At 35.0% G+C, this 11,707-nt stretch overlaps 1 protein-coding gene across 1 annotated transcript; it reads right to left on the reverse strand.

The window, feature by feature from the left end:
* Positions 1-1,729: 1,729 nt before the first annotated feature.
* Positions 1,730-8,025, reverse strand: LOC149802648 (P2X purinoceptor 7-like). The gene is made up of 3 exons (XM_089952011.1): positions 7,701-8,025; positions 6,667-6,815; positions 1,730-2,039 (listed from the first exon to the last, which is right to left on the reverse strand). The coding sequence occupies exons 2-3, from the start codon at positions 6,670-6,672 to the stop codon at positions 1,782-1,784; spliced, it is 264 nt and encodes an 87-aa protein (XP_089808137.1). The 5' UTR covers positions 6,673-6,815; positions 7,701-8,025; the 3' UTR covers positions 1,730-1,781.
* Positions 8,026-11,707: the final 3,682 nt, after the last annotated feature.

Raw genomic sequence — 11,707 nt, forward strand, 5'->3', positions numbered from 1 at the left:
GGCACAGGTGCTCTTGGACCAAAGGTTCCTAAACAGTGGAGTATTACTTAAATTTCAGGTATGTCATTTCAGGATTGCAACAATTGCATGGTATTTAAAAGAAAAATGTGAAGACCTATTTAAATATTTATATTCTCATCTAAATAATAAATTACTGTATATATTTACCATTTGAAGATCTGAATAAGTTAGAATTCATAAGATGTGTGCACCTGATGCATGTATAGTGACTCTCCTTCTCAAGTCTTTGGTAATTTCAGGTTTAATACATGCACATCAGGTATAAACAATTCCATGACACTCTATCAATAAACACTTCAGTAAAGATTTTATGTATGCAAAAATTACCAACAGTAATGATTATTTAATAATTGTATTAATCTGTTAGCAGATTACAAATAACACATGTTACAAGATACATGTTTTTGATAATTGCAGAAGCACTGCTGAGCTTGAAGTTTTTCATCAGCAGATCATGATGTCCAGTGCCAAGAGATTTTCATACGTCCCTCCTGTGTACAGGATTAGGAATGAGCTAGCTGCTTTGGAGCACAATGTACATAGCAGCTGAGGTGTAATGAGAAACAAAGAAGGGGAGATAGTGTAAGCTTGTTTCACTACAGGACATTAGAAATAATTTTATATATTGATTGTGCATTATGATCCCTGCCTGGAGATCAGATGAATGGAGTATTATTCACATGTACAAGTCATGAAAACTTTGTATTAGATACAAGTCATTTTGCAACAATCGGCACACATTTATATTTGTGGTAAGGAATCTTAATATTTTCATGCATACACATCTTGTAATTAGTATTGTTATCATTCTAGTGGATATTTATTTTTATTTGAGCAATGCAAGTCTAATAATTAGATCCAGTGATATGTATAGCACTTTCCCAAGGGACTGACACACTTTATTAAGGATATATGGGGTTTATGGAATGTCCTCAGGACATTTGGGGTAGATGCTGTCATCATGATGATTACTAGCTAATACCAGTTCATGAAAACATGTTGCTTTCTGAAGGAATGGGCAAAAATGCATCCTGTCTCACATAGTATTTTGTGGATAGAACAAATAAGAACAAAAACAAACCCTCAACAACTCCTTGGGAACTGATCATGAGGCTCTAATATTGGGTAAAAAGTTAATATGGGTTAGCATGGGGATGCTTGTCACACATGTTAAGAAAATAAATTTTCTTTAAAACAGGCATCGATGTTACAACACAAAAAATAGGGTAGATGGTCCGTCTACCCTTGCAAGATAAAGAAAACATCCCCACATCAGGGAGCTTATAAAGAAAACCCTTATCTGTCAACTTGAGGGAAAGCAGGGTATGCAGAGGAGAAGGGAACTAAAGGAAGATGATCCCAGGAGAATTTGTAGAAACCTGGCACCTCAAGAACCACTATCAACTCTAGTTTTGATGTGGTGAAGGAGATCTCTCGATTTTAGTCATGTAAAATATGAAACAGTGTCTGATATATGGAGGTGTCAGCTAAGGCAGGTTACACTTTATATAATATCCTGAAATATCAGTAGTTGAAAATAAAATAATGTATAATATTGTATCTGCAGTTGCTGAAAACATTTTATATTGATTATTTATGATCGTGCCTTCATTGTTCATAGGTAGAAATAGACTGGTTTAAAAAAAATCTGAAAGCATTATTGTTTGATGCAATATTATGTGCATTTATAAGAAAACAATGAATAAAATCAGTTGTATTTATTTATATACAAACTCATACATGCACGAAAGTGTTTATGTTCATGCAAGCCTAGAGGGGATGAAGCCAGTGTATTGTCCATCTGGATATTTGTCATGTATCTGCCAGAAACAGCAAGAGGGAATTACATGTCTCTGTCCAGACCCCAACCTTCCATGTTGCTGTAGTATGAACTGCCTATAGGTAGCATGACTGTTGGCACTCATCAAGTCAACTTTATTGTTGAGGACAAAAACATTTCGTCTGTACATCCTGGACAAGGCAAGTACAGCCTCATCAAGGATTAGATCTTGAAAAATCTGAAAAATTATTCCAATTGTAATATGCTATTTCTAAAATGTAAAAAAATATATTTTAAGAAATAATAGGAGCATGCGCTTATTCAAATGTTATTCATCTTCGAACAGCAAATTCCACTGTGAAATACACGTGGATCAAAACTGCACATGGTTTTTATTTTGACATGAACACTGAGAGTTCCATCGCAACTAGAACTGGTAGTTTATGTTAAGATGGACAGCTCAAAGATTTTGGGGAGCATTTCTAGAAGTCAGAGACTCCTGCATTGGGATCAAATAGGAATGGCTGATCGCAGCTTAGATTTGTTTAGTATAGTGAGGTACCCACATTGAAATCAGGTAATGAAAAGAATCTACTCAATGAGTATCAATTGTAACTTAAAACAAAGTCCTTATCATTTGCAAATGTATGCATGTCTGTTTTTGGACGGCTTACAATTTTAAAATTCTTTCACAGTGGTTGCAAAGAAATAACATTTACAACAATCATATATGTACATCAATTATCAATCTTTGAGAGTCCACCTTGGAAATGGAATTCATTGTAAATGTTGTATTGCAAGAGTAACTATCAAAGTTTTAATTCTGTTTGTAAACTGATGCAGTATTTTGATTTTATTGGTACAAAGTGCAAGTTGTACATTCATAGGCATGTGCTACACATATCCTGTATACAGAAAGATGTTTTCTGTAATGTAGCAAACATACCTGTCAAGTTATTCATACCTTTTGTGATATACATTTTGTACATAAAAATTTTAAGCTTTGGCAATAACACGCTATAGGAATATATAAAAGTTATTGAAAGAATTAAAGAAATTTCAAAACTGCCACTGAATCGAGTAAATTTGTTATACAGAAATCATTTGCAGTAATCACCAGTTCAAAGGTGGAAACATTGAATGTCAAGCAGACTGGGCAATTAAAATGTTTACCCAAAAATGTTAGATCAGATATGAAGAAAAAAAAAGTTCCTTGAAAGCCTTCATGTCAGTCTTAATTCTGGATAAATAAAACAATTTAGGATTATTAAGTCCTTATGTTTATCATGATATTGCATATATAGTATTATCTTAACATATTTTGGGGCTTTAGAAATACACATTAAGGCATGCATCATATTTAAAACAGAAGAAAAAAAGTGTAGTATTTGTTTCACAAGACTTAAATGGCTATATGAATTCTGTACATGTCTAATTTTAAAAAAAAAACTGCAATCTAGTCAGGTCTAATTGCTGAACTCCAAAGTAAGATTGCATAGACTTTTTGTTCCCATTTTGTATTTAAAAAAAATAAAACTAATAAATGTATTACTTAAGCTGGTTTATTAATTAAATTGAAAAAAGAGCAAGTTGACCTGAATAGTATTGAATGTTTGTATGCCACTAGCGTTGATCACTAATACCTATATATGAAATGATTTTAGCTAATCTACATTTAGGCCCTCATACAAATGAATTTATCTATTTTAATTGTATCTCTGAAGCTGCTGTATATATTGGTTTGGAAGAAGGAAATAGAGTTGGCATTTCTAAAGTCAACTGGAATACTATTCCAGAGCAAAGTTCCAGAGTACTGGAAACATTTTTTGAATAATTCCTTATTTGGTTTGGGAATTTTATACTGTTTGGTAGACATGGATCACAGTTGTGGAGTATTACCAGGTAGCCTATACTTGAATAGTGATTGTAACTATTCAGGAGCACTATTATTGGATATCATGTACATTACTTTGGCTTTTCTCAACCGGACTCAGTCTTTAATAGGTAATAATTTTAACTTACCAGCTAAAATTTTCCTTGCTTACTTTCTGGATTGATGTAGCCTGAATGCACTTGTTTTAAGATGTGCCAGCTTTGCTATGATTTTATCATTTGAATTACTCCACATTGTGTTACAGTAGTCTAAATAGGGTTGTATGTAACTGTTATAAAATAGTTTTCTGTACCTTATCCTACTGAAAAACTTGAATTAACTTTTTTACTGACATGTTCAGTCCATGATAGGTTATTATCTACCAAAACACCAAGTAGTCTATCATGACAAACCATCTGCAAATTTGTATCCTTCCATGTTAGACATAGTTCATCACTACCAAGATTTGTTCTTTTTTGCCATGTTGAGACAAGTAATATTTTAGTTCTTCCAGTATTTACCACTGTGCTATTGCATGTGCACCAGTTGTCCAGTTTGTTTAGGGCATCCTGTAAATAAATTTATAGTTTGTGCTTTGTGTTTTGGATGTCTGACAATGTTGTGTCATCTGCATTGAGATCTGTAGATGAAATTGAGTCCCTTAGTAAAAAGTGGTAGGCCATTAATAAATAGTGTCAATAGTAATGGACCTAAAATTGAACCTTGTGGTACTGCATATCTAATTGTTCCAGGTTCCGACAGAAAATTATTTATATAAACGTGTTCTCTCACTTAACTTTGAAGTAAACCATCTAATTGTGCTTTCATCACATTGGTTGATTTACAGTTTCTTAAAAGAATTTCATGTACACCAACCCATAAACTTTCCTGAATTCTACAAATAGAGATCCTATTATTCAACTTTGATCAAGTGGTTGAAGCCATTTATCAGTTAGAGAGATCAGGTCAGTCTCACATGAATGTTTCTGTCTAAAGCCTGATTGAATAGGGTCTAACAGCAACTGTTTCGTTAAATATGACATGAACGAGTCATGGACATGTTTTTCAATCAATTTTGACAAGTTTTGGTTGTATTGAAATTGGCTGGTAGTTATCAGCATCATTCTTAGAACCAGATTTGTGCATAGGCATTACTTTTGCAGTTTTCCTTATTTTGGGTACAGATGAGGTTGCAATATTTAAATTGATTATGAATGTTATGCTATCTGAAATAGCTGAGGCAGAAGTTTTAATGAGTGGCGGACCAATCTGATCAAGTCCTGTAGCTTTCTTGATATCAAGTTTACTGAGACAATTTTTAGCATTTTTTTTTTTTATACCTGTGGGATAGAGAAACATCCCTCCTTAGGGATTTTTCAGTTCATTATATTGTTTTCTATCACTGGTAATGTTAGTGAAAACAAATCACTCAACATATTTGCAATGTCAGTGTCATCAGTGACTTTTGTATCATTTACCAGAAGTGAGTGAATTTTATTTGTCTGATCTTTGTGTGTTACCCCAATGAATTCACTGAAGACTTTCCATATGGAGTTTGTGTTGCTCTTTGTGTTTTCAAGCATTGATTGATAAAAAGTTCTTTTTTTAGCCTTTTCAATCATACTTGTTATGTTATTTCCCCATACTTGATATTGTGCATGGTTTCCCATAGCCTTCAATTGGTCTCGTGTCTTCATAGTATCTAGAATTTCAGTAGTAAATCAGTTAGGTTGGATTTCATACTTTACTCAATGTACTTTTAGTGGTGCATGCTTAGAGACTACATTCATAAATCAGTCCACACTTTTAGAGCTTCACATAATGTCATCAAAATTTTGGATAATATTTCATGGAACTTTATATAGGTCATCTTGAAATTGTTATTTACTTCAATTTTGGAAAGATCTGTAAGTGATAGTTTTGTGTGTATTCTTCCTATTTATGTTGCATTTAACCTTTGTTGTCAAAAAAGTAGGATAGTGGTCACTAAGACCAACATTTGGTACATTAACATAAGCCACATTGTTTGGTAGGTTGGTATAAATGTGATCTATAAGAGTGCTTGATATTTCTGTTACACTTGTGGGCTCATTTACCAGCTGGACTAGGCCTAATGATTAAAAAAATTCCATCCAGTTACTCCTTATTTGAGTATTGAGTAGGTCCTTATTTACACTGCTGAGTATAGATGTTTCTTTCTCCTGTGCATGAACATTTTCTATTTGTTTCAAAGAGTTATCATTCCAAATTGCTTTGGAGGAAGGTGACCTATAAATGAAACCAACTAGGAACGATTCTGCATTATTTTGAGAAATTTCCACCCAAATACTCTCAATTTCATGTGACCCCAAGTCAGGTCGCCTTTGTGCGTTTACATCTTGTAATGTATACAAGACACACACATCCATCCCCGCTGTCTCTCTGTTCCTGCATAATGGTTTATTGTAGCCTTGACAGTGAAATAGATTATCATTGTGGCTAGCATTTAATTTGGTTTTAGTGAGTCCTAAAACATGCATATTAGTTTCCTTGGAAGACAACATTAACTTAATCTGTTCTGTTTTTTCCACTATACCGTGTACATTTAAGTGAGCCATGTTAAAACCTTCTGTATTTAGCTTCATATCAATTATATGTATTTCATCGTGCAATGGGGTACTCTATGAGATTGTTTCCATAATACTTTTACCATTTTGGTATTATATAAGGTGGCCATATAAATGAGGTGGCCTCTGTATTTTCTATGGTATCTGTGCATAGTCTTCCTTTATCAAATCATATTGGGGTGGGGTGTTGAGTAGCAACAAAAAGTAAAGCAGTTTAAACATACATTGTTTGGTAAAATAACTAATCCTTTAATACAAGTATGCATTTTCTAAGTTGAGCAAAACACTACTGACATAGATATTAGAGTCTTTGCCAAGTTACTTAGTACCAAACATTTTTCAGTATCTGTCAATACTTGTTTTGCAAGATATAAATAAACAATTACCCTCATTCTTGTCTGCCTTGTCTGAACTATGTGTAGAGCTTGGTCAGCTCAGTTTTTAGGCTGCACAGTATGTCTTCCTCCTCTCCCCCATCTGGTTTTTCAACTTTTTGCTCCATGCCTCATCGTCCCTCTTCCTCTTAAAGGGCACTCTAGAACTGAGCTTGAAAGTGAGCTGATTTAAGTCTATCTAATGAATTTTAATATGTAAATGTATTTCATAATTTGACAACTAATATATTCATGATTACTTATCAAACTTATAGGAATATAGTGCTAACTTTGGATCAGAAATTAATACATGAGAGGTTGTGATTTGATGGAAGTTGTTTTTGGCTGGATCAGGTCAATTGTTGGGTGGGGTGGGGATCCAAAATTTAAAAAGGGCCCCTACTTTCCTCGAATGGGCACCAAAGCAATGTCTATGTATATATTTACTCAGTGTGCACAATACCCAATAAACATGTCCAAGAATAAAGCTGTGGTCACACTTCAGTTGACAAGTGACTGTACGTTTGTGTGTGTGTACTTTTTTATGATCTGGCCCCGAGTTTTGAACCTAGATTCCATATTCTAGTCGCAGATTTAAAAAAAAAAGAAGAAAAAAAAGCTTATTTAAAACCTTGTGTATGTAAAGTATTAACTTGGAGAAATTCTTTTCCGCTTTGTTTGAAACGTCAGAAAGATGGGTGTTAGGGGTCCACTGGTGACATTCTGGTTAGAATTTATAAATTGATTAATAAAATTACTCAAGTTTGAGCATTTCTGAATATCCCTCATGCTTTTCATTTATAAAAATGAGTGGTGGGGACGTGAGGGAGTACGAATTCTACTGGGCAAGAAATAGAGTGAGTACCTGTGGGTTTTTGCAATACTGTACAGAGCACGTCGATTTAAATTATTCTCGTACCACAGAAACTTTGAAATATAACTATAAAAGTAGTTCTACATACATTTCATTGTTTCCTCTCAAAATTAAAATTAGAAATGAAAAGGATAAGAAGAAAAGAACGAGATCAGAAGAAGATCGTACTCACCGTTGTTTACATTTTGGGCGGTCTCGTAGCGTGGTTGTGTTTTACGTCATCATCTTCAGTGTTTACAATGTGGCCTATAATTATGCAAATTTCGGTCACCGGAATTATGTGTGTTATTCATTCGGGATCTGCCGATCACTGCCGAGCGGGATTTCAACATGGAGACGATAGATTTGTTACTCTACGTACGAAGATTTCAGAGAGCTCGTATTTCATAACGAGAACCCCTACGTACTTGATATTACCCCAGAAATGCCTTTTAAATAGTATTTAATCAGTTGATATACATAAATGTCCCAACATTTTTGCAAGAAAATTCACCCTCAGCTTCACTATTGTGCCTTTAATTTAATTCAGGATATCCAGAATTGGAGTTTTTACCAAGGTGCTGTGTACTCATTGCGAATAAGAAAATTTTCAATGCACGTAGTAAAGTTCAAGACGATTTTGCTTATAAACATGACACAAACGTTCACATTGTCATCGACTTCAAACTTCAGGACAACGACGAGATACCATTCCTGGTCGAAGTTATTGGGAGTAATAGCGGAATTCGGCGATCCCATGTCAAGATGAAAGGGATTATCGAGGCCTTCATATTCCATTGAGACAATACGGCCAAATTCTTGCCTGTTCTGTCGTCTCAAGATGAGCAAATCTGCACGGGCTACCCGTTGGCTGTCGAGTTGCATGGATGTGCAACTCCGGTAGGGGGATTCGATATATCGTCATTGTGTCAAACTTCTCACCCAATACGTGTGCTTTTTGCTCATGTTCCATTAAAAGAGAAATGAATCTTAGGATAGAAACGTTTAAAAACTGCCAAGCATTAACGGCCGCATAAGTTCTTCAAGAGCTGAGAGATTTTCCGAAACACCCGAGTCTAAAACCCTGTAAAGCGCGTAGCGTATTTTAACTCCAATAGTACACCGTACAAAGATAAGTTCCACCAATCCTGCGAAGTAGCTGCGCTTGTACTGTACATTATTCGTTTATATAACTCCTGCCACACTTCTACGTGCTTTCCAGTGTGATCCAAGCGGTTAGCTTACCTCAAAATGATAATAAAATAAAATAAGACCCGGGCCGGTGAAGTGGATGAGCTGGCCCTTATGTGTTCTAAAATTATTTCCCAGGAGATGCGCATCTTTTCCAAACATGTATGTTTGTATTTTGCTGCTATAGACCACGTTAGTGCCGGAAAAGATGGCTGGAAACATGCCGCTCCCCCCCCCCCCAGCCGCGAAAAAAACTCATAGAAAACACCATGCGCTAGCTAGACTCATCTGTTCACAGGCCCTACCAAACATAAAAGTTCCTGTACTCGTGAAACTAGGGTTAATCATGCAGATTTTTTTTATTGCTGACATATTATTCAAACCATTTCTCATAAACATCCCAGAATAAATTTCACCTAGCACTAACCGTACGACCCATATTTTAAGTTACAAATCACAGGCAAATAAATCTTTCCAAAAGAACTGGATGAAAAAAGATTGTGTTGGGCAGGGAAATAATAGATATGACAGATAAATTGACAAAGAACACTGCAAACCGGGTTTTGCACTGGGTTTTTTGGTGGTAAGTTTCATATATCTATCTATCTATCTATCTATCTATCTATCTATCTATATATATATATATATATATATATATATATATATATATATATATATATACATACACACACACACACACACACATACATACGTAAGTACTTATATATAAGTATGTCGAATTAACGTTCATGATTGTGCAAGGTCAGTTTGTTGAAGTCTTACAAGACAAATTGATTAAAAAGATAGCAGACAAACTAAAGCTGTAAACAGATAAAACTGTATATTTTTAAATTCTTTATAAAATTTCAATAGGTTGACAAGTGAATATTCGACACAGTGTCTTTTAACGAACTGCTGTGAAGCACCAAATATTGACCTTTTCATTTTCTGAGTAAGGGTCCTCTTTTTAGAGAGACATTAACGTAAAGGAAGTGAGGGTCCTCTTTTTAGAGAGACATTAACGTAAAGGGAGTGAGGGTCCTCTTTTTAAAGAGACATTAACGTAAATGGAGTGAGGGTCCTCTTTTTAGAGAGACATTAACGTAAAGGGAGTAATGGTCTCTTTTTATAGAGACATTAACGTAAAGGGAGTGAGGGTCCTTTTTTTTAGAGAGACATTAACGTAAAGGGAGTGAGGGAGATAGAGTTTTAATCACTATTTCACTGACTGTCATCTGAGACTTTTGACATGGGACAAACTTTTAACATGAGGTGAAGACCTTTAGATATAGTTATTTGATGGCAGCCGATGTCTAGTTCATCAATGAATTTAAGTTGTTATTTCGTCTAAGGTTATAGGCGGTGTAACAATATTGACAGGTGACGGAGAAAAGACTATGCAACAGTTGTATTGTGGAACTCTGTCATAATGTATATCATGCTGTTAACTTAAAAATCAGACCCGTAGCCACCAGCCTATTTAAAAGAGGTTCTTAAAATTGATTGATTGATTGATTGATTGATTGATTTCTGTATGACTTCATCAAGATTTTAGTGCCGAAGTAAAGGTTGCGAAGTACTTCACCCAGAGACACTTACCCAGAGACACTTACCATGGTAGCCGATCCGGTTGGGTCTGGACAGGATTCGAACATGCAACCCTTAAAAGATAAATACATAGAAAATGAACTGTTGTTTCCAATGGATGTAACTGGAGTTAGTGTGGAAAATAACACAACCGCGAATATCCGAACCTGTCAGTGGACGTGAGAAATGTTCAGACACTAAGTTTATTATCTTACTTGGCTTGAAGACCTTGTAAGTGTATAACACTGTCCCTGCGTCTGTCGTGCATCTGTCCGTCTGTCAGTTTTTGATTTCTCACAAACGTAAGGGTGAGCCAGTCTGTAGAAGATATATGTATGTCACAAATAATTTAACTAATCCAGGTATGACATGATATTTGTTAACGTTCATTGCTTATTTTTATTTTTATTTTTTTTTATTATCATTTAAATCCAGGCAGGTTACATTTAAAATTACATTATACTGCACACAAAATATGAATGTGAATAACTTCTCATGTCCGTACACTACCCTCAATGTCGCAGCGTATTACTCTTTTACGCGCATATGACGTCACATCTTGCTAAGATCACGTTACTGTCTTATTACCGTGCGAGTCTTCAGACTGCTAGAAGTGCCAAAAAATCACGTTTCATTACCAGAATAAAATGATTCAGAATTCTGGTATTCTTTCACTCAGCCAGTTTTGTATTCTTTATAATAAAACAATTAGTGCCCTATTTTTCAAAGAAAATGACGAATTTTTCACCTATGACATAACGAATGTTACCTTGGGCGGTGGCCTCATGTAACGTAACATATGAATCGAATGAACATTTTGTTATATGACCTTCAGAACAAGGACCGGATGGACATTTTATTATATTACTCTCAAAACAAGGACCAAACGGACATTTTGTCATATTGCCTTGAAAACAAGGACCAAACGGACATTTTGTCATATTAAGCGCAAAACAAGGACCTGGTGGACATTTTGTCTTATTACCGATCAAAACTAGGACCGGATGGACATTTTGTCAAATTAAGCGCAAAACAAGGTTCAGATGGACATTTTGTCATACTATCCTCAAAAAGAAGTACCGGATGGACATTTTGTTATATTATCCTCAAAAGAAGGACCGGATGGACATTTTTTCATATTACCCTCAAAAGAACGACCGGATGGACATTTGGCATATGAATTGCAAAACAAGGACCGGATGGACATTTTGTCATATTATGCGCAAAACAAGGTTCGGATGGACATTTTGTCATGTTACCCTAAAAAAAAAGAACCCGATGGACATTTTGTCATATTACCCTCAAAACATTTTGTCATATTAAGCGCAAAGCAAGGACCGGATGGACATTTTATCATATTACCCTCAAAACAAGGACAGGATGGACATTTTGTCATATTATGCGCAAAACAAAGACCCTATG

Source organism: Sinohyriopsis cumingii, chromosome 3 (assembly GCF_028554795.1).
Source record: "Sinohyriopsis cumingii isolate HCF-2022 chromosome 3, ASM2855479v2, whole genome shotgun sequence".
Classification (NCBI taxonomy): domain Eukaryota; kingdom Metazoa; phylum Mollusca; class Bivalvia; order Unionida; family Unionidae; genus Sinohyriopsis; species Sinohyriopsis cumingii.